Source organism: Tinamus guttatus, unplaced genomic scaffold (assembly GCF_059628265.1).
Source record: "Tinamus guttatus ecotype Peru unplaced genomic scaffold, ASM5962826v1 Tinamus_guttatus_pri_ptg000806l, whole genome shotgun sequence".
Taxonomy (NCBI): Eukaryota; Metazoa; Chordata; class Aves; order Tinamiformes; family Tinamidae; genus Tinamus; species Tinamus guttatus.
The window spans coordinates 1,675,836-1,699,555 of record NW_028289340.1 but is presented as its reverse complement, the minus strand read 5'-3'; the positions used below and the strand labels follow the sequence as shown (position 1 = coordinate 1,699,555).

General features: G+C 37.0%; 1 protein-coding gene and 1 non-coding gene across 2 annotated transcripts; one reads left to right on the top strand and one right to left on the bottom strand.

Annotated features, from left to right (window-relative positions):
- Window positions 1–1,669: 1,669 nt before the first annotated feature.
- Window positions 1,670–22,522, top strand: CD109 (CD109 molecule; the record flags this gene model as incomplete). The annotated part of the gene is made up of 10 exons (XM_088537545.1): window positions 1,670–1,751; window positions 2,924–3,152; window positions 3,677–3,842; window positions 4,903–5,093; window positions 8,857–9,012; window positions 9,093–9,158; window positions 16,682–16,818; window positions 20,288–20,444; window positions 20,839–20,941; window positions 22,204–22,522. Coding segments are annotated over 10 exons (1,478 nt in total), but the record flags the coding sequence as incomplete, so codon positions are not given.
- On the bottom strand, window positions 9,809–9,876 carry LOC148591458 (small nucleolar RNA SNORD36). The gene has a single exon (XR_015914070.1). It is a non-coding gene; the product is annotated as a small nucleolar RNA SNORD36 (small nucleolar RNA).
- Window positions 22,523–23,720: the final 1,198 nt, after the last annotated feature.

Here is a 23,720-nt window from a genome sequence, read left to right as displayed (position 1 = left end):
AAATTTTTGTGTGACAAGAAGAGTCATCATTAAAAAGAAAAGAGTCTGTAGGAAATAACTGAGCGATCATTCAGTTTTCCTTCTGGTTCCACTCATCTTGAGATTACTTTGGCTAAAATTTTGACAGTGATTTTTGCTTTTGTTGTTGAGAAATGCCACTTACCTAATTTCGACTTTTTTTCCTCCCACTTTACGGTGCTTCACTATTCAAGCTTTTTAACTTAGAGATATTTCTATTAAGGGAAAGACTGTCTGGTTTTAATGATGTTTAAATAACCACTTTAGCTATGCAAATGCATTAAAAACAACTATATATATATGGAAGTTGTAATTTCCAACTGTTCTAAAGAGATAAAAATTAAACTGGATACTGTTTTGATGAGAGTGCATATGGGTAGCTGCACTGGTATAAAGTAGCATTAAATTCACATCTTTATACCTTCATAACTTTCTGTTGTAGAGAGACTGTGACAAAAGTTCATCTCACATGATGAGGTCATTTGTTCCTCAGTAAGTAAGGCTGTGATGCACACACTTAAGTATTTATACTTAAGTGGTGCTATGTAAACTCTTAAGTATCTATACTTAAGAGGGTGCTATGTAAACACGTGGTATATAAACATGTAATAAACTATGTGTCAGTGAATGAGAGGGAGACATTGCAGGGGCCAATTTCTAAAGATATTCTGACATTTCTGTAGTGATGTAAATATCTGAAAAAAACAAAACTTGCCTAAGGCTTTTCCTTTTCCCTGATTCAGTACTCAGTGACTGTGTCAGGTACTAGGCTAATGAATATGCTTTCTTAATTATAATAATCAATATAGCAAAACTAAGGGCAAAAAAAACAAGGGAAAAAGGAAAGTCTTGTTAAATGCTAGAAATAGGTGTCTTTATTATTCTGGGTGTGCAAGTAGCAAGCAAATTCAAGCAAAGCATAGGGGAAGGAAGGCAGGTCTTAGACATCAGAGACTAATAAGAATGCCCTAGGTATTCCTTCATTTTTAACATTGCTGGCTATCAGTTCTGCACTGAAGCAAACTATTGAGTAGGGATGCTGTTAGTGATCATGAACAGCTAGTAAGCATTTGTAGTCCTTTTATTATAGATATTCAGCACTCAGTAAAACACTGCAGCTGTTCTACATGCTGAAAAATCTTTAGATGCCTTTTAACCAGGTGCCTTTCATTTTTTGGGGGGAAGGTCACTGGAAGGGGATATTTTTCACCAGCAGTTGTAGGTTTGCTGTACCCTTGCCTTTTCAATTGGGAAATATTTCATTTTTTGCTTCTCTCTCCTTGTGTTGGGAAGATGGAACAATTCTGAATGTTTGTGACTTAATCTCGTGAAAGCAACAAAGTGCTGAACTACAGGCTGTAACTCCCTGCTGTGCTCCTGGAGCCACTGAGCTATGTGGGGCTGTGTCACAGCATGCTACACTGTCATATCTGGATTTTTGTAGATAGATCCTTCGTGTTACTGCTACACACTGGCAGTCTTTTGCATAGTTTGATTTGTTCCTACATACTTGGAAGGTATTTTATGAAATTTGAACTTAAGTTCCTCTGTTCTTCTCAGAAAGTGCTTTGCTTCATGCCATTAGAAAGTTTGAACTGGAACCCCTGTAAGAGGAATGTGTTCAATACCTGTCTCTGCTTTTTCACTTCAGGCTACCAAAGAGAGCTTCTTTTCCAGAGGGATGATGGCTCTTTTAGTGCCTTTGGAAATGCAGATTCCTCTGGGAGCACATGGTAAGTAATTCTGCCAGATTCACTTTGGAATTTGATCATTTTAGATATTTTCCTTGCAACTAAAATCTTTGTGAAGTTGGTAAAAATTTCCAGCCATATTAGCCTTCCAACTGGTTTTCATTAGGTCTTTAGGCCAACTTTTAAGGTCATTCTGCTAGGTAATATGCTGTCAAATCCATTATTAGGAGAAGACTTTTTAATTTTGCAAAGAATGAATAATGAGTTTTTGTAGAAATGGGAGTCATTGAGTGAAACGTTTTGAGATGTCTTGCTGGAGAGGATATCTCAGCAGTACAGTGAGTACCTAGAACTCACTTAGAAAAAAAAAGTTAAGAAAAATTGGGATTTGGCTGCTTGCTACAATGAAAAGGGTGAAAACTTGATGATAACTGTACAAAGAATTATGATTGGATATTTAATTCATAACTTCAGTCTCTTGGTAATCCAGAGCTGATGAGTTGTTGAAACATACTTTAGCTTGTTCTCTGATACTCCCTATGTGGATTAAAACAGTGCCCAGGAGCTTAAATATACTTACATATTTCAATATGCATTATTGACTTTAAGTAGAAATATTCCAATTGTTGTCACTACTTCAGTGAGCATCTTTCATTGACCTCAGTGGGATTTGCCTTGGACTCAGTACTGATAGACTGGAAAAATGAAGAAAAGTATTTATATTATCAACTTCAGTATTTAAACAGTGCATTTAGTAAGGAAGGGAGTTAAGGCAGAATTTGAGATTATAACTGAATAAAGCAACAAGAGTTGTTCTGGTGATGTGATTATAGGGAGAATGATCCTAGGTAAGACCATACTCATAAATATATTACTTTGTAAATTATGATTATGCTGCTTAGTCTTGCAGCAGAAGTCATGAGAACAATATTTGAATAAAGATAAACATTTACAGTCAGACTGGGAACCTACAGTCTGTAACTATTTTTTGAAATACTAACAGCTGAAAAGGCTGTTAATGATCTTTAGGAACAAGGAAATAACTTGTTTTTTTTCAGATTAAGATTTGCCTTTTTTTTTTTCTGAGCGAGGCATGTATTTTCCTCTGTGTTTAGAAGATGTGTGTGGCATCACTGCACTCTTAAATCACGTTAAACAGAGGACACTATAATATGTTGTTAATTTTCTGTGTTCAATTAACCTTTTTCCCTAAGGTTAACAGCTTTTGTATTAAGATGTTTCCTTCAAGCTCGTCCATTCATAGATATTGATGCAAATGTACTTGTGGATACAGCTAATTGGCTTGTCCAGCATCAGAAATTAAATGGAGAATTTCAGGAGCCTGGCAAAGTGATACAGAGCGACCTTCGAGGGGGCAACAACAACCCAGTCGCTCTAACAGCTTACATCATGTCATCCCTCCTAGAGTTTCCAGATAAACAGGTATTGGATTTCATGAGTAGTATAATTACTGGAATACTTCATAACTTGTTATACTACCTGGCAAACACTTTATAGTTTATGGAAAAAGAGGAATGTCTGACCCAAAATTCAATCTGTTTTGGGGAAAACTCCCTATACTTTGGCCTATCTACAGCAAAGAGTTGTGCTTGGAGGCTGTCCAGTTTTATGCACTTTTGCAAAAGCTAAAAGCAGTTGTTGTTAGCAAAAGTATTGTCATAACTTTAGTCCAAGAATTTTGAAAGCAATTTAGGGGGGGAACCTATCCTTAGAGATGCCAAGACATTCCAATTGATTTAAGTCATATTACTCACATTCTTACGAGACAGAATGCCAGATCAAAATGTTTGCCTTTGATGTTCTGTCTGTGACTCTGAAAGAAATTTTTAGTATTTCTTGGTTATTGCTAGAAGACAGTGATATTTCTGTTCTGTTTTAAAATGTAATATTACAATATATTTATATATTATTGACTGTATGTTCTTCGATATGATTTTCATTTCCAGCATATGGATGTGATCAGACGTGCTGTAAACTTTCTAGAAGATAAATTAGAAGAAGGCATTTTGGATAATTATACTTTGTCACTTGTGACATATGCATTGTCATGGGCAAAAAGTACAAAAGCGAAGGAAGCCCTGAATATATTAAACCAAAAAGCAGAACACCAAGGTATTGGACAACAATCTTATACTGCTGTGTAGATGTTTTTTCAATTTGATTGTTTTTTCAATTTTGAAAATACATATCAAACACCATGCCTATGTATACAAGTAGAGACAAAATCTTAGTTCTGAAATCAGATGTGTTCTGAACCAAATTGAATAGGGTAAAAACTTCTAAGAAAACCTTAACAAAAAGTGGCCATAAATGAATGTCAATTATCAGCAAAAGCTAGGGCTTTAAGTTGTATAGTGTTCCTCATGTTAGTAGTGCGATGGTGTTGGAAAACAGAACTTCTCTGTTTTACCATGTTATTATGTGTATGAAGTTAGCTGTTCTAAAAGGTTCTGATAGTTCAGGAAATTGGTGGGTGTGTTGAATGGAAATCAGTGTAAGAATAGAAAAATGAAGGACTGGACTTTATGTAAGCTACCACAAAGGTCTGTTAAGTTTTCTTTAGTGATCGCTATTGTGATTTTTAACCTCTTTTGAGTTCAGCCCAACTAAGTTATTCTCCTTGATTTAAGAAGGAAAAAATAAAACAGATCACGGAGTATAAGAAGTTTGAATTGTTGGTTAGAGTATAACCATCCTCTTGAAAAATCTGAAGCAATTTATTTTGTAGCTGAGAGCCCAAGGTTTTCCAGTGTCCCTCTGTGTTTATTGAATTGGGCTTTTTGGAATTCGTACATCAATGAGGAATTAGTCCAGGACACAGTCTTGTTGTCTGGAGCTCCCTCTCTAGCACTGGAGAGAAAGGAGTACCCCAGCAACGAGCTGGCTTTTTCACAAGAGCTAATTTGTATGGGTACTTGACGATGACAACAAAAGGTTAACTGAAATCAAAGGGAGTTGCTGTTTGGACCCTAGCTTTCTTTTTATCTGGATTCATCCACTTCTGAGGAAGGGCTTAAGCAAGTTAACCGGCAATGCGCATAAGCATAAGGTTTAGAGAAACTTGCTAGATCCTACAGTTAGGCATAAATTAAGAGGATTCCCTTAAGTTTTACCTGGAAGTCCAAAGGTTTCAGACTATGGGTCTGATTGTATTATGATTCTTTTCTTTCAGGTGAACTTCGTTTCTGGATAACACCTGCTTCTGAAATTTCTGATTCATGGCAGTCACAGTCCATTGATATTGAACTTGCAGCATATGCTCTGCTCTCACACTTCCATCAAAACAGATTAGCAGAGGGGATCCCTGTTATGAAATGGTTAAGTCAACAAAGAAATCACCTTGGAGGATTTTCATCTACTCAGGTAATATTATGTCTGAATAGTTACACTTTCCAAATGAGTGCTAGATTTTATTAAAAAAAAAAAGAGAGATCACATTTGGTTTTAAATAAGAAATATTGAGATTAGCTTTTCTGTAACAACCTTGGTTAAGTGCATGCTTCTGTTCTTAAAGGATTGGCTTCTTAAATGTGGACTAAAATTTTAGTAAGTTGAGAAGTATATAATCAAAAAGCAGAAAGTCACCTTAATTATTTAAAATATTAAAAAGAAAAGACCTAAAAGTAAGAAGAAGAGATTCCTGTGGAAAAACAGTTAATGCTATTTTCCAAGCAAATGCGATAAATATCTGTGCTTACTTTCCTTCCAAGGAGAGAAATTTCTTTCTATTCTTTCCATATGTGTGTCCCTGAACTCCTAAAATGCTATTAATTGAGATAAGAAAGCGAAGTGGATTTTACAGGAACAGTCTACCCTGGTGTCTCTGTTGACAGTTGGTCTAAACTAAATATGCATTATGTTCTCATTATTATGCAAACTCTTGACAGACCATGAAATTTGGAAGATCTTTATTATCTCCAGGAGGTTTCCATATTATTGAAACCACATCATGTAAGCTGTGCTGGCATCCAAAGAATTTATATAGTGATTTGGATTGCATTAGTTCAAGTTAATTTTTAAATTAACTACAAATGCTGGTCTCAGTAAAATGTCACATCTCATCGTACCGCTTGGTACCAAGCTATACAGGCTATTCTTAATTATTTTTAAAAGCTGACATTAATCTAAGAGAGATTAGTTCTATGAAATAAAGTGCAATTTGGGAACCAGCATAGCTTCCCTGAGATTTCACTATATTCTTAATGTGTTAATTCTTACTTATTATTTGAAAGGCCCGGCTGAAGCACTAAATGGGCTGAAAAAGATTTTCTTTTATTCTTCAGAAAATACCTTTATTTAGAAGTTTGAAAACCTGCAAGTGCACTGTTGACCCCAAGGGTGAAGTTAATAAATGAATCTAATCCTTTTAGTCATCTATAATCTAAACTATTTTGCTTTCAAAATTGCTCCAAATGTCTCTGTGGGTGCCTTTTTTCCTTTCTTTTTCTCCTTTTCCTTTTTCTTTTCCTTTTTCTTTTCCTTTTTCTTCTTTTTCTTTTTTATTTGTGGAAATGGTCACATACTTTTTGTTACCTTCTAAGATCGCTTTAAGAAATTGTTTGAAGTGTTTTCTTGAATTACTTCATTATATTATAAACTTTGTATGTTTTTAAACAGTAAAATGAAAAGTAATCAGTGGCATGTGTGTTATTTTCTAAGCTAGGGTACCATGCCATAGCTCATTGTAATTTATGTGCCTAGTATAGATTACTTTGAATTTGCAGTCAGAATATTTGGGTTTATAATATTTTTCATGTTTATGCATAAAATGTGCATACTTCATATATACAGATATACACACAGGGTTATAGAAAAGTAACATATGAATGCAGATTTCAATAACAGGGAAGATCTTCTTATAGAGGGACTTATCGACATGGCTTAAACCGTATTCCCTAACTTTTCAGGTAGTATATGTGATGTAGAATTGCCATGGCCAGCCCTGTTCCTTGTACTTCAGCAGTTAATGTTTCCTGGTGGGGAAATCTTGGGTGTGCCTTCTGTTGCAGAGCATGCCAAAGGGCACATTTATCATCTCTCTGAGGGCCTGGCAGAGTCATATAAGCATAAGAGAAGGGAAAAGACCCAAAGTCATCTTCAGCAAGGGCAAGTAGGATTTCTAGACTTTTTGAACTCTGGCTGAAATTAGGGAGATAAATCTAAACTATGAGAATTGTGATTGTAAGGATTTGGAAAAGACACTTCAAGATATTCCTTGGACTCCACAGCTTATGTAAGTGCAGGTATATTTCTATTTTCGGATTATTAAAATTAGATCCTCTGACAAGATCTTTCATCTGTTTAGATCTATAGATCTGAGAGATCACTGCAGTTCCTTTCACTCCAGTATGAAAGAAGTTTTGAAGGTTTGGGCTTCTAAGCCACAGATCTTCAGCAGGAACAGCATGTGAATTGCCTGAGTAGGGCAGAGTCATTTTGTTTTGTCATTGCGTTAGGTAAAGGAGTCAGCATAGAATCATAGAATTGTTAAGGTTGGAAGGGACCTCTACAGATCACCTAGTCCAACCCCCCTGCACACACAGGGTCACCTAGAGCACGTGGCACAGCATCTGCAAATATGAAAGGCATGCTTGTAGGAGCAAATATGGGCCGCTTTCAGGAAAATCTGCCAGTTTGTCCAAAATGTTAAATATTCCTGAGATCCATTAGGTGTACCATGTTAAGCACTGGAGTTGGGATAATCCCAGACATAGTGGTTCAGTGTACCATGACCTTTGGCAACGTTGATGATCATCTGCAACTTGTGGAATTTACAAAATCACTGAAGCAGGTCATCTTGGAAGAGGGCATGGCACAGGAAAGAGTAGTTTCTAATCATTCAGATATTGGTTACTACTAATTTAGAGTGAATAGACAGCACAGGCTGACACACTGTGGTATGGCATAGTCACAGGTAATGAACATTACTGTCGCCTTAGAATCTTGTTACTTGGAACGACATGAAAGTGAATAAATCACCCCTAAACGCTGAGCCTGCAAGGCCCATTACTTAATTATCATTGGTTAAGAATAAGTGGAAAATGTAATACGCAAACAACAAAAATTCCTGGGAAGCAATACAGACATAGAATTGCTTCATTTTTTTTCCAGAAAAGACTAGATGTTAAAATTCTCATCCACTGAACTGTGCTGGATGAAAGGTTCAAAAATTGCTTCTAATGATCAAATATTCTAAGCAGCAGCTGTACACAAAGATAAACAAAAGGGAATTTGTGAGTAGATATGATACTGTGTTTATAAACACATTCTGCAGTGGTATGATTGTACAGAATCTTTAAATCAAATACAAAGGATAAAACCTTGGCTGAATTCCCTTCAAAATTTTTACTATAGGGCTGATAAGAAATGGTTTCTGGCATTTTTATAAACATTACTGGTTTTTCAGACCTATATCTTTTGCTCCAGTGATCAAGGTACCCTGAAAAAATACTATGAAATGCTGGATATGTAACACTTACATTTACTCGCTGTGTAAATGTAGAAAGCAGCAGAATCCTTGCTTGCTTCACTGACTTTCTTCTCGTATAGGTGGTATGTGATTCAGGCTGTTGCCTCTAGACCATTGCCCTGTCAGGGCTTCCACATCTCACACAAGTGGAAGAGTTCCTTAGCAAGTTCTGATTTATCCTCCATTGCATGAGTCAGTATCTATCTTAATTAATTGTTGTACTATTGTCCTGTTGTGCTATTGTCCTATTGCTGTACTATTGTACTATTGTCCCTCTTCTGCTCTGGAATCCTTTGGGCTAGTGAAATACCAAGGGATATGTGGATGCAGCTGCATGGAAACTCTCAACACAATCAACAATGGGACAAAACTGGGACTCAAAAAAAGCTGCCAAAGACATGGCTATACACATATACTTCATTAAAAGAGTGGTGATAAATTGGTTTGAATTAATTGATGGTGTTTCATTGCATGGGTTTTCCTATAGCAGATTAAAGTGTCTATGCTGAGCAGTTGAACTGACTTAATTATGTTTCTTCAAGCCCAGCTTATTTAAACAGATTCAGTATGAGTGTTTAGACAGACCCCAGCAAGGATTGCCTGTCATCTGGTGTGCAGAGCTGCCTTTAATGCAAAAGCACTTATTTCTCTCAACAGGACACTGTAGTGGCTCTGCAAGCATTGAGTCTATTTGCATCTATTACTGCCACCAGCAAGACTGAGATTGATGTTATTGTAACAGCACCTACTTTGAAAACTCCAGAAACATTTTCAATTGATACTCGAAACCGTTTTCTACTTCAGACCAAGGAGGTACTGTAGAAAGTGAGTAAACTTTGTGCCTGAAAGTATCTTCTTGAAATTACTGTTTAACTCCCTTGTCTTTCTTTTAGCTTGCGCCTGTGCAACCTATGACAGTTACGGTTTCAGCAGAGGGGACTGGATTTGCTATCTTTCAGGTATGCAATAGAGTTGTTATTTCCAAAGCTATGTTCTCAGTAAGGAAGGTTTGCTTTAATAGAAAGCTTTATAAAAATATTAATAAGGAAAATCATCTGTAATGTCTTAAAGCAATAGCAAAGAACTTCACTTAAAAAAAAATGAAGCAAATTTTGTGTAAATGTCCAGATTTCACATCTGCGTGATTGTGTATCTCAAATGGTCCAAAATTTTTAGTAGTCGGCTGAGTGACCGTTTCGGGGCACTTCCGTAGGTCAGTCATAAGCCTGTTCTCCTGCGGAAAAGTAGCAGTACATTGACATGATAGTCCAAAGTTCATGTGGACCAGACAGAAGCGTCTCATCAAGCCCCTGCGGTCAGTTCTGGTGGGGCACAGAACATAATGGCATTGTTAGTTATTTAGAGTTATTTCCCTGTTAATGAAGTAGAATAAGGGAATGCAAAAGCTAAAAAACAAGATGACTGGATTTCCAGCAGTGTTTATGCTGCTCTGAAATGGTATGATCTGAAATATATATGAAAATAGTATGAAATAGTATAAAAGACAACAAAAAGTTATTGAAACTTGCCAACAGTGGATGCTCAGGAACAGTCAAAGTGTGGGGATGGGAAGTCTGAGAGGGTATAGTGATCTCCTCTCTGGCAGTCCTGTGTGTCAGGGGTAAAAATTCCAGCATCTTTATTTCAGTAAAACAAATTAATCTGTGATCAGTACACATTGTCTTTGGAATTAGCAAGCAGTAAACAGCTCTTTTATGCTTTCAATTCCTATGTCTCACCAGTAACAGAGTTTATGTCCTGAAGAAAGCCTTTCTTCAAGATTTATGTAACACTTTGGGAAATGTAGTATGAGAAGAAGACAATAGTGGATCTGATTTGATAAGATCACTAGTGGGTCTCTCTTGCCTTTCCTCCTGTTGATAACAGTGGCTTAGAACCAACTGGATGAAAGAAAAGACATTTGAAAAGCTAGAGAAATAGATAGCATGGAAATATTAGTCTCTGATAAGCATGGTGGACTAATTTTTTTTTACAAGTATATAGACAAACTGATAGTTGCTGAGTCTATCACAAAACTGGGCAGAATTCCTAGTAGCTGTCTACTGGTCATACTTGGGAAAACAGAATTTAAGCCACCTTAATGGACTCAAAGTTTTAAGCCAGATCAGATTCAATCTGAAATTCTTCTAATCTGAATTATGCTTCGATGCTCTTGGGGGACAAAAAAAGCATAGTTTAATAGTTTAATAAATACTGTCTTGGATAAGAACCTTTCCAAAGAAACTTTCACAACTGCCTGTTAGCAATGAACAGCAGCTACACATACAGCGCATTTATTCAGCACCAGTCTGCAAAACCTACACTGACATAAATGATTATCATTGTTTATTCATTCCCAGAAGTGCAAATTACGTTTGCAGGAAAGTTCAAATACTTCAGAGTATATTTTAGATTCAGATCCGTTGGCCAAAATAGGAATGAACACCTCAGCAAGGCTGCATTTGCACATCTGTCATTTTAAAGTCTGTGCATGTATATGTGCATGTGTGTATGCATGTAGCAGATTGGGAATCCAGAACAGTTAAGACTGCTTAAACTTAATCACTGTTGAAAAATACTCCCTGATATTAAGTGAACTAATGTGTCAGGAGGGCAGATCAGAAACTTTTCAGCAAATTGTTTCATGCTGGAAAATGCTTTATTGAAATGAGTGATGCTGATTTATTGAAATGATTGCTTTCTGTGGAAGTGTGTTGATTTCAATTAAACTTTTGCCAATAGGCAAATTTCACATCCAAATCAGCCTGTCTGGTGAAGACCAAGCTGAGCTCCTGCACACAGAATATCCACTACTTACCCTAGTGGTTAGAGGGTTCCTCAGGTTCCTGGTTTGTTACACAGTTCCAACATATGGTAGCGTGAACACATATAACTGGTGTTCAGAAATCAGTGCCAGATTATCTCCTTCATTCAAGTCACTGTGCTGTTGTGTTTTCTCCAGAAGCTTTGAGGCAGAGATGCTATGACTTGTTTCCAAATATTGTAGTCACAGTCAAGTAGTTTCTCCAAAAACTTTTCTTAGATGGGACCATACTCTTTCCATCTGCTTCCTTTGGCAGATCTGCTGTTCTAAAGAAAGAGCACTGATGCCATTTGAATTAGATTTTTCTTTTTTACATAGACAAGCTAGTCCTGGGTCTCATTTAATAAATCAGATGGCATACGGCATTGCAAGCACATTTCTTCAGCTGTGTTTCATTGTCTTACACCCACCAAAGCACTGTGGTGAAATTCGCTGTTCTGGGATTTGACTTTCTAGCCAGATGTAGCATGTCAAAACAGTAATTCATTTAAATATCACGAAACACAAGATTCAGTCCATTAATGGAAAAGCTTTTCCCAACAGAATGAATTCTCATAAAAATTATTTTTTGTGAAAACTCATTGCTTGTGTGTGCGAGTTGGCTGTGTGTTAATTCACAACCCTGCAGGATCTCATAAAATATATTTATTTTGGACAGTATCACTGCAAGACCAGACATTTATTTGTAGTTTTGTGGTCCTGCTGTCAACAAAGTCTCCTAGCTTGTCCCTTCATTATGTGGACAGATACTATGGATATCCTAAGGTACTGATTCTGCAAGGAGAAGGAGGGCATGGATATAGGGGTAGGGTATAAGAAGGGGACCCTGTTGGCAAAAGAGTGAAATAAGTCACCTTCTCTGTGTGGCCTGCTGGAAGTCTTGGAAGAAATGTCTCTTAAGTGACTGAACTGTGGGCTTAGCTTGGCAAGGACATGGCCTGGGACAAAGCAGGGTGCTACTGAAATCCAGGGCTAGCAGTGAGTGGAGGGCTGGTAGGATCAAGGAAAATGTCTACGGGCAAAGTAGATTGGTGGTCAAGATCTCTTGGACCGCCTGGGCACATACAAAAAGCTCTCTGGAGAGAGGAGTATCTCTCACTTTCTCTTTGTCAGGACACAGTGTATTGGCTGACATCACTCTCTGCCACCCCCTTCACAACAGACTCAGTTCATGTGTTGAGTGATAGCTAAAACAGTAGTTCTCAAATGACAGAGGAATCGAGTGGACATAGGCTGTATCTTTGGTGGTGGAAGGAGTGAAAAAGACCTGTGATTCACCTGTGGCTAGTAAGTGAAAAGTACTGATCTTTTCGTTCACTCAGCTCTTTTCTTTTTTTTTTCTTTCTTTTTTTTTTTTTTTTACTCGACTTAGATAAAGGATCAAGTGCTAGTCAGCGTGATGGTACTAAAAAAGATATACTGTGAAATGGATATGTATTTCTCCATTGCAGTTTTTCAGCTGATACTAACTAGTCAAAAAGGGATAGGAAAATAGAGAGGGAGGATCTGCTGAAAATACTTCACTGAACTCATGCCCTCAGTTAAGCACATTTATGTTACTATTTAAAGAACAAAATGGAGAGGAAAGAGACATTGATTAGAGGAATATAAGTTGAGTTTTTCACCAAATGCTGTTTGGACCCGGTACTGTTACAAGCATCATTTTCATGCAGAAGATCAGCTTCTAAATTCCTCTTCTTTGGCTTTTTACCAGAACTGGGTGCAGTGTGAAAACACTGGACCAGTTTTGCCTTCAGCTTTGGCAACTGCATCTTAAAAAAAATTAAGAAGAAATGTAAATTTTTATTTTGTTAATTTAATGCTAGTTCATCCTAAAACAGCCAGAACAGAAAAAAAGAGTTCTCCTTTATTCTCGTGAGAAATCTGGAAAGGAAAACCTGCACTTAACAACTTATTCCATGAAAATAGCACCTGCTTGACCTGTTCGATATGTAGTTTCGGGTGTTGCAAATTGGCAGTAAATTCTACTTTTTTTTTGCCTTTTTCCTGGCAAAAGTTAAAACAGCTTTGTTTTTGTGATGGCAAATTGTGGGGGCACTGCTAGCTTGCCTTTACCAAACTTTCTGCAAGTCTTTAATTGGCAGACTTCTAGATACTTGGTACTGCCTTCTGCAGGACAGTTATATGGGTAAGTCCTCACCACCACACCACTATTGCTCTGAATGTCTATACAAAATTGTCTCTATACATACTGCATGCTAAATTCAGGAATGCTAGGCAGGGTGATTGAAATACAGGATCTAACTTTCATATCAAGGAGACAGAGATGTGGCAGCAAAAGCAGAATAAGTTATTAAAAGACAGTTTGCACTGACTTGCTCCCCCGCTGCCCTCTCCCGCTGTACCTCTAAATTTGGACTGACAGTTTTCCTTTTGCTATCAGTTACTCTTCTAAAGGGACTGTGATTTTCAGAAAACACCCTACATTCCTTTTCATTAGTTGAAGTACAAAGTGGGATCTTGCTGGGAAAGTGTTATTTGAGCCACTCTGATTATTTTCCTACCAAAGTTAAAGAATGTTTTTTTGCCCCTCTCAGTGTTCTATCATGATGACTAGGGAAACAGATAATGATGGAGTTTGTTTATGCAAACTTACTATTCTGTTGTTGGCAAAAATCACAATTTTGCCAAACAAATGACAACTAATCTTTGATAGTAGATATTTTCTTAGTTTATTGTATTTGTTTTTGTCACTCTAAATTCTTTAAAGTTAAGCTTTCCAATTAGCCTCCCTGGCGTGCTGAGTCAGTAACTCAATCTCTTGTCCTCAGCAGGCATTTTGCCCTGGTATCTTTGCACCACATTTTAGCAAAGGCATGTGCAACTTGCCACTATAATGGAGCGTTAATCAGCCTAAGAATATTTTCTCACAGTTACATTTCACTCTCAATGTCTTTTGGGTATTAAACCACATGAATGTGAGAACAGACATCCAGGGACAACTGATATAATTTATTATCCTGTACCCAGTTGTGGCCAACAGAGAAAAGATGCCCAGGGCAGGTTGCAAGAGCAGGACAAGCATGTAGTTACACCTCACTGAAGGACCCTCCTGCCCTTCACTGGTCTGTGAAACAGAGCCTTCCCAAACCACAGGTCATCCGTTGGTGCCATCTCTGGCCCAACAGATTTTTCCATGGTAGAATTTTCTTCCATGAATATGTCACTCTGAATTTTTCCAAGCTTTTAACAAGAGCTTCTTGTGGCAAGTAAGTCTATGCTAATGGTGCACTGAATAAAGAAGCACTAACCTTGTTCATCTTGAATCTGGTCTCCTAACATGTATTTGGAGATAAGGCCTAAGAGACACTGTGGCGGGTTGCAGAAAAGCCTAGTCTAGCCCCGTGTTCTGTTTTCAGCTATAACCCAAGGTGGATACTCAAAAGAGAATGTGAACATAGATAACATTCTCTGACTGCCATTTCCACCTCCTGTCATTTATTATCCAAGATCTTCACCTGGGGATTGTTTTGATGTACTTAGCAAATCTCAGCTGATTTCCATGCAGTTATCTATTTTGCCCTCAGACTCGTGTGCACTTAACATCTACAGCATCCTGTGGGAAGCAATTATATAATGTAATCTTGTATTGCATGAAGAACAGTTTCCTCTTCATCTTCTCCATGCAGGTCACTTATTCTACTGTTTTGCTCACTGTATCACTATTTGACCATTCTCGCCATTACTGAATCTTTTTTCCAACTTATCTTTTCATGTCTGAAAATTTTTCATCTATTTGGAAGTTATTCTTTGTCTTTGATCACCTCAATCAACTTTCTCCATGTCCACTCTTATTCTACCATACCTTTTTGAAATGGAGGCTAGATCTTTCTAGCTTTTTTTGGTTCATTCTTCATAATAACTCTCAACATTTTATTTAGTTTTATGATCATTGCTAAACATGGAAATGATATTTTCGTAGGGCAACAGCTTCATTTTTGTTCTTGTTCCTGTCCTGTTGTGAAAATCGCATTACTCTGCAGCTCTTTGCAGGAATCCTCATCTTTGCCAGCTCAAATAAATTAGTCTAGTCAGCAAACCTTATCATGTCAGTATTTACCCTTTCTGTATCATTTATGAATATGTTTAATGTTTATAGCTATGTTTATCAAGTGTCACCTACCATCTAGTGGCACTGAAATTCTTTTACGTCTCTAGTCTTTTCACATCTGAACATTAATTTCTGCCTTCTTTTCTTGACTTTTAATATTCCTTTGTTCCTTGACAACTTATTTTCTTCCAGAACGCTCATTTCGCAATCTTGCCAACCACCTTTATGCCTGTCGAATATTCAGAGAATTTATATTAGGTAGAGCTCCCTTATTCATGTGTTCATTTACTTAATTCAGTTTACTTTGGTAGATTTATAACAAAGGGCTATTCTCCAATATATCATGTTTACTCATATGTCCACTATTTTATTTATTTTTTATTGCATGTCCACCATACTTTCTGGTACAGATACTGAGTTTACTTGATATCTACAGTTCTCTACACTGCCACATTTTTTTTTTTATTTTATGTCTATGCCATCTTCCAGTCTGAAACCAAGTTTTTTTTTTTTTTTTTTTTTTTTTTATGAAAACCTGCAGGTAATAATGCATCTGTTTTTACCCCAGTTTTGTAGGTAATGTAGCCTTTTTTGTGTTACTCTCTGTCTATGGGTGATGTTATGGGTGATAATGTGTGAGCATTCATTGGTTGCTGAGTTCCAAATCCAGCACTTCCGCTTTTGCTCATACTTTCACAGGATGTCAAGACAGTCAAGTTATCTCCTAGTTATTCAGAGCACCTTCAAGGGCTTCTGGTTTTACCACTCTTCTGAAATAAGATGAATTTCAAACATCTTCTGCACATCAACACTAAAAGAATAGGAAACTGTGCCTAATAGATGTGCCTATTTTATATGAGTGTTACAAACTCTGTAAGCCTGACCCACATTCTTCCTTGGCTTGGTTAGGAGGGGTTGGCATTTGTTGAACAGAAGGGGTCAGAGCTCTGTCCTTGAGGCAGTGTAAGGCCTGTAGCTTGTCTTTGCTGCAAATGAACAAGAAGATGAATTTATTTACTTAGTGCTTAACAGCAGTATTGCTTTGGGCTTGGAGTAACATGCTGTTCCTCATCTGCTCTGAATGTATGAGTGCTGTGACATGATGATTGAAGACAAATTTCCTACATACGCCATTTATTTGCTCTTGCATTTCTTTCATATTCAGTCTTTCTTTTTAACCCAGTAGGTGTCACTCTCTGAAGACTTCCTTCCTTCATCCTGTTTCATGCTGAGAGGAAGTAGCTGCATATATTGTAAACCAGTGGAAAGCAACTAGGAGAAAAATTACTGCATCTCTTAGAACTCTCTCATGTTTCCCTTATCTGCGCCCTGCTAATTGTATTTGTACTGCTGCATTACGAAGTGCTCAGAAAGTATGGTGGTTTTTTTGTTTGCCTTTTTTTTTTTTTCTTTTTTCCCTGAGACATCGTACGAGTCTCATGTGTCGAGCTGTTAGGAAGGGCATTATATCCTTCTCTTGTGATCAGTCATTTCTCTGGAGTTCTACTGTTACAAAATTAATCTTCTTGGCCACATACTTTTGCCTTGCTGGAGACTCACCTAATGTTTTTATTTGTAATCTGCAGCTCAATGTTATTTACAACACAAAACACACTGATCAGAGGCTCAAATCTGTCCGAAACCAAGAAGCCTTTGACTTGAATGTTGATGTAAAGGATAACAAAGATGATATCAACCATTTGACCGTGAATGTATGCACAAGGTAGGTAATTCAACTGAGGATATCTCATGTATCTCTTTGTCTACAGAGCTTGTATATGTATAAAGATGAGCTAGATTTTCCATTTGTTTGTACAGATTTACCAGTGCACTGGATATAGACATATAACTAATCAGAGCAAAATACTTGCTTTTTAAAAAGCAACAATAATTAAACTAAGAAGCTATTCATAGGTAAATAAATACCTTGTTTGATGGCTCCAAATAGATCTCTTGTGCAGAGTTGTCACTAGTCAGTCGTGTTTTTATATTGGCATTCTTTAAGGCTGGCAGAACACATAGGCCTCTGGGTCAAATCCACATCTGCATAATGACATAACAAAATGTGATATCATTCTTGAATTGAAAAGAGGTGATGAGTTTTCAGGTCAGTCTAATTCTATACTTTCTGATGAATATGGGATGAAGGTTGCTGGGGTGCTTCTGAAAAGATTTTCATCTAAAATATGTCTATTTTATTTTGTGCTATCTGAAAAGATATTGATGTGAATAGATTATTTGTATTTTATGATCACATCTGTGTTTTGCTAATGCTGCTTCTTGAATCACTGTTTTCTTATTGTGGCACTGTAACAGGCTCCTGGTAAACACAAGATTTACAAAGTACCACCTGGTCTACCATATTTATTCTTGCATTCTTTTCCAACATATCCTTCTTCTGTTATTTATTTAAAGTTTAAACTCCTTATTGCTAGGAGTATATCTTATGCTCTGCCTAACACAAGGAAGCTGTGACTGGAGTTGGGGCCTCTAGGTGACACCGTCGTGCAAATAATCAACTGTAATGAATACAGTGTCAGTACAGAGAGGATTGATTTAATTTGGGAAATAGCCAGCAGAAACAAAGCCATCCTGTTTTCATGCATGTGTTTCTGGTAACCAGTTCAGTGATACAGATGGTGGGCAGGGACTCTAGAGTACACAAGAGCTCCTAGAATAGAAATAGATTTTTTCTGTCTTTTAAAGTTTTCTATGAAGTGTCAACAGGTTTTTAAAGTTTAGCACTAACTTTTGATATGTAAAGAGCTTACATGACTGGCCTGGGACAAGTTTGGCTGAGCATCCTGATCATTTTTTTCTGGACAAGAATTTTGATACAGGAATAAAGACAAGAAGGAACCCATCTTTTTGCTCTTTTGGAAGGCTATAGGCTGATGTTTTAACTGCAGACAGTTTAAAGGATTGAGGAATAACTAACAGCATTATAAAACCACCCTAGGAAAATATTTGGAATATTAAGATCTATAACTGTAGCTTGGAAAGTGGGCCAGCATAAATTCTAATAACTTCTGTGTTTCTGTTTTGTAGGATGAGATCTGGTCTCAGGTTGCTTGGCCTGGCAGACCGGTCATCCTTTTTTTCTTTTTTCTTTTTCCCCGGTATATCCTATGTAATGAATACATAATCAAATTACTGAACTAATTTAAATTTGCTCTTTTAGTCCTTACAACATTGTGTAGCTGCTTGGTACAGAAGCCAAAGAAGGTAGAAACACTGCTGTAATCTCAACAAGTTTAGCTAGTTGTGGGTATGCATAGTCAGGTAATGAATAATGCAGCACTGCAGGTCTTTTTTTTTTTTTTTTCCTGTCTTGAACCCGCAGAATATTCCACTTTGTTTCAACCAGCTTGATAGTGATTCGCAATGGTCATCTTAACTGCATATCATTTCTGACATGGGAGCATATGATGACTCATTGAATTTAAACAGATTCTTGGCCAGAGGAGTGGCCTCACTGTCTATGAATCATGTACTCAGGAGTGTCCTTTTCTTCTCTGGTTGGTTTGATCACCTACATACCATTTCCAGCAATGAGAAACTGGTTATTGGTGCTTTTACTCACTCTCTTCTTTATGCTTCCTGCATTCAGGAGTTTTGGACTTTCTCTCACCTTTGCACCATCAGTGGGAGGGTCTTATACAGACCTCATACTGCTGATGTGCTGAAACATAAAACGCAACTCAAAAAATTTTAAATTCTGTTAAGATATGAGCTTCAACTCTTGCTTCGTTCTCTTCCTAACCAGTCTCATTTTTGCATGTTTTTTTTAAGAGATGCTGGAATTAAAGAGACAATATCAGGACCTTCCCTCTAGGCAGTCTCTGTTGTTTATTTACAGAGACAGATCCTCATAACTTTGAGGGATATATCTTATTCAATTATTGGAAATACCATGCTGACTGGGTTACCTGCTGGTATTTTGGTGGTACCTCAGGCTCACTAGACGGCTTTGGTATTTTTCTCATCTTTCATTGCTAATTACACAGATATAATTACATCCAGTTCCAGTTTGGTTATTTGTTTTCAATAGCAGCTACTTTGGCACAGCTCATCATCCAGCAGATGGTTTCATTTGTTTCTAATCTCGTGAGCCAACTGAAGTCAGCAGTTGTGCTGTATTTTTTTCAAAGTCGTATCTGTGTTCAATCAGCCATGCTGCCAAGCTTAATAGCATTGCTTTGAAAGCAAGTCTTCCCCTTTTTTAAGCCATCCAACTCTACAAAGAAATAGTTTTATTCAATTACTTTCAACTACTGTCAGACATTCAAAATGCAGATTGGAGACACTGCTATTATAGTATAACAATAGTCATTTACTTTTGTTTCCAAGTGAGGGAAAAGCTCTTCTGCCATATACTTTATTTAAAACAATAAAATCTTTTGCAGGTCATATAAGTGTTACGTATAGCACAGAAAGACATAAACATATTTTGATAGTTCTGCTGTGCATCATGATATGCGAGGCTTGCTTAATAGAGCAAAGCCTTTTGGGCCTGCATTTAATTCTCAAAAATTTGGAAAGAGACGTGATAATAAACATTATTTGGGAGAGATGAAGGAAGTCAATTTATTAATTTTTTTTTCCAAACTGGATAAATGACATAGGTATGGATTTTATAACCAGAGCTTGGAGAAATAATGTAATGATAACTCTGTTAAGGGAACCATCAGTCTATATCTGGAAAATATGAAAAGGTTTGAGAGGTTTTTTGGTTTATACATTTATCTCACCCTCTACAACTGAATAAAAGCAAAACAAAGAATGCATCTATATGAATGTTGCAGTTCAAGATTTCCTACAACTGTTTCTGAGCTACCTTCTTCAAAACGTGCATTCAGTTTTGATAGTTCTTGAATATTTAAAATGTAAACCTACACTTATAGATGCCAATGGAAGGGATCCTATTGGTGTGAGTGTGGTCAGGGTTACGCTCCCATATAATTGCAACACTGCTGTTTGCTCAGTGCTGCTCAGTGTGGTTGAATTTGTCAGGCAGCATAATAAAGAAATAAATTATTAGATCTTTACTGTTAGCAGTTTTCTTGATGGCATTTTTCCATTTGTTTTTAAGTATTATCCCTTTCATTGTTGAGTTTTGATAATGAAAGAGTTTATTTGGATAGAGAACTGTCGTATTTCTATTAAAAGTTCCTTGTCTATGTTTTGAAAAGGTACCTGGCTTCTGGTGCAGCTTCTAGTAGTGGCATGGCTCTTATGGAGGTCGGCTTGCTCAATGGTTTCTCTGTGTCACCAGATTTCATTCCATTAGACAATAAAATTAAGAAGATGGAAAAAGACAATGGAAAAATCAACCTATACTTAGACTCTGTAAGTTGAAAATGGTGAAAAAAATGCATTTGCAGTGATGCTCATCCTGACTTGGTCATTGAGTTAATTTCTGAAAGACATCCTCATTATGTTCTTTGGGGAATTTACCATCTGCTATTCACATCGAGTGAATAGTTCCACTTTTGTTAATGAGGCTGACTGCATATATACAACTCATTTGTATCTGCAAGAAATTTTTCGACTGCACCTCTTATATAATCATGTACAAGTAGGCAGACTTTTGAAGAAGCATGTATTCTGGCCAAAGCATATTTATCCAAACTCTAAACTTTTAGAAATGAGGTTGGGTCTGCCATCAAATACCAGGTCCTTCCTTGTTCCATGAAACCACCATCACCAGGGTTCTCAGTCTGTTTCTCTTCTATTTTTCTAGCTAAATGAAACACAGGTTTGTGTGGATATCCCAGCTGTGAGAGACTTCAAAGTGGCGAATACCCAAGGCGCCTCAGTGACTATAGTGGATTACTATGAACCTAGTAAGTGTCAGTCATTCCAAATGGATCTTGGTGATTCAGAAACTGAAAAAAAGTTTCTTCTCATAAGTGTAAACCGGACAAATTTTAGTGAAGAGAAAGCCTCATTGCACTGGAGTTCACATTTTTTGTTGCCACAGCAACTTTTGGAGTTAGATGTGCCAAGAGGTCTAACAAATAGTAGTTTTTGTACTCTTATATTTTTGTATTCCTAATGGGCTGGTTCCTCAGCTGGTGTGAATTGTCAAAACTTAATGTCATCTGGTATAAATCGGCTTCAGTCTGGTCCAAAGTGTTCTCAAAACTACCAAAATGAATCAGGAACTTCACTGTGGTTCACTTACCAAGTTAATGATTATCTTTCAAGTAGCTTTTCCATCTGTTTCTTGTTTGATCTAATAGTCCTTCACTGAAGAGAATGCCAGTGTTTTTATTTCAACAGTTACATAGAAAAGATGTACATAGCAAAAACAATTTCAAAGTTCTTTGGTGTGGAGTGTGTTTTAGAGAAAGGCAGTAGTGTACATAGGCTCTTGGGCACAATGAGAAACAATGCAGGACTGCAAGCTGCTGAAGAAGATAGGAGAGAGGTTTTCATTGCACCAGCCATCTGAAACGATAAGAATTACGGCTTGGTTTGAGATAAAGCATAAAAACGATGCTTAGGTGTTTTTCTTCATGTTGCTTTGTTTCAGTGTAAGATGGAAGACAACCAAATACACTATGATACCTACTACAGCTACAGATGGAAATCACATCTATTCTTTGTAGGCTGAAACGTTTATTGAATCATAGAAATAAAACTAAAATAGTAAATTAGTAGATGTAACTAAACTGTCCATTGACATAAAAGGCATTTTAAGTCCTAGGGGTTGGACAATTGAAACAGTTTTTATTTGAGACAGACTCATAACAAAGAACCAATGGCCAAAAATTAATTCCACATATTTCAGTGGCAGGGAGAATTCAGGACCTCGCATTTTTAAAGAAAGCTGTCCGATAAGCTAATATATGTATATACATATATATACTAAAAAATACACATATAAATGAGCATGCATAAATACAGTTAAATATATTTTTTTAAAGATTTATTGGATACCAGTAGAAATAATCAGAAGTTTGATTCATTAGATGTATGTATTTCTAGAATGTAAGACGAACAATCTGTATCAAACTCCATTTAAAGTATGTTACAAGTTTCTAAATTTTGGACAATTCTCAGAAGTTCATTAACTGAAATGTTAACTAACTTTTCTGAACAGGGAGAAGAGCGGTGAGAAGCTACAATTCAGAAGTAATGCGAAGTGTAACCACTTGTGATTTCTGTAAAAATGACTGCAACCTTTGCAGTGGGGATAGTCCTCCAGCCTTGCTTCAGCACTCTTCATTAGCTTCCTTGTTCTTCATGTTATTTGCTGTTCACGTAAGCTTGCTGCTCGGTTGGGTGCTGTAGGAGGAAACTGCTTATGTTTCACATTTAAGGTTTCCATAAATTATCCAAAGAAAATTTTATGTTCATATACCAGCTCGTCTTCAGTGATTACAGAGACCAGACTCCTGCTGTGCTCAGGGCGAGCAGGAGTGGCCCATATGGTAAGTTTCTGGCTGTGCCAGAAAACTTCAAGTGTTTGCTGGAAAAACCTTCTGAATGTTGGTTCCGTATTGAAATTATTTTCTGAAGAAGCACAGAGAAAGAGTTGCTGAGGAAACAATTTGATAAAGTGTAAGTCTAGCTCCACATTCCCACCTCCTTTTCTACCTTATCTTTTTTTGCTTATTTTTAAGAAAGGGTGTTAGTTGATAAAAATGATTCTGAAAAATTATCTACTCCTTTACTGGGATGTTAGTAAGCAGGGTACTGAGAGCTTGTATCCAAATTCACTTTGTTCTCTTCTGCAAACATGACACTTCACATTAATAGAGTTTCCCTGTATGCTCTCATGAGAAATAATATGATAATAAAAACAAAAGGAGCTGGCTTCAGAGCAGATCCAAGAGCCAATAAGCACTGCATTCACAAACTTAACATTTCAGAAAATTGACACTCCTTTTTTTTATATGTATATATATATAATTGCAGAGAAACCACATGGATTTTTCTCCAGTTTTTAAGTTAATCGTGTTTGAAAAATAATGCCTCAGGATGATTTCATGCATTTTACTATAACAGGCTTTTGCTGTAACTGTATCAGCCCTGGAGCCTATATCTGAGATTTCATTCTTACAGAGTTGTTCAGAAACAAACCTAATTCTCTTTCCATGTGAGAATACTGGTTTTCACTGGCACATTTAGTGCCAGGAGGATTGCCATGATCCTTTTCTGTTGTTTGGAAGTCTTCTATAGAAATGTCATTCTAGGGGATCACTTACATTTTGAGTTTGCAGTATCCTCATGTTAATGATTTAAATGGTACAATGCCCCAACAGCTATTGCTATGCTCTGCTACCGTGTCAACTGGTCTGGTGCTGAGTGTGTGCTTCTACATGCGTAGTTCCAGTTACTGGTTGGCAGAGGAGGCTTTTAGGAGCTGCACATGCATTCGGTCCAGTAAAACAGTTAAAATGTTTGCTCAAACTTAAACCATATTCTAGGAGGCTCAAGTGCTTTCCTGGATGAAGGACTGGGCTGAGATAGAGGAGAGGGATGGTGAGATCTCCTTAGGCTTGTAGGGTTTTGGAACCAAACCTGCTCTATGTTCATGAGAAGAAGTAAAGACCCGATGAATACAGAAAATACTCTTCCCTCTTGAGTGAACATGCAAACATGTTTGCTATCTGG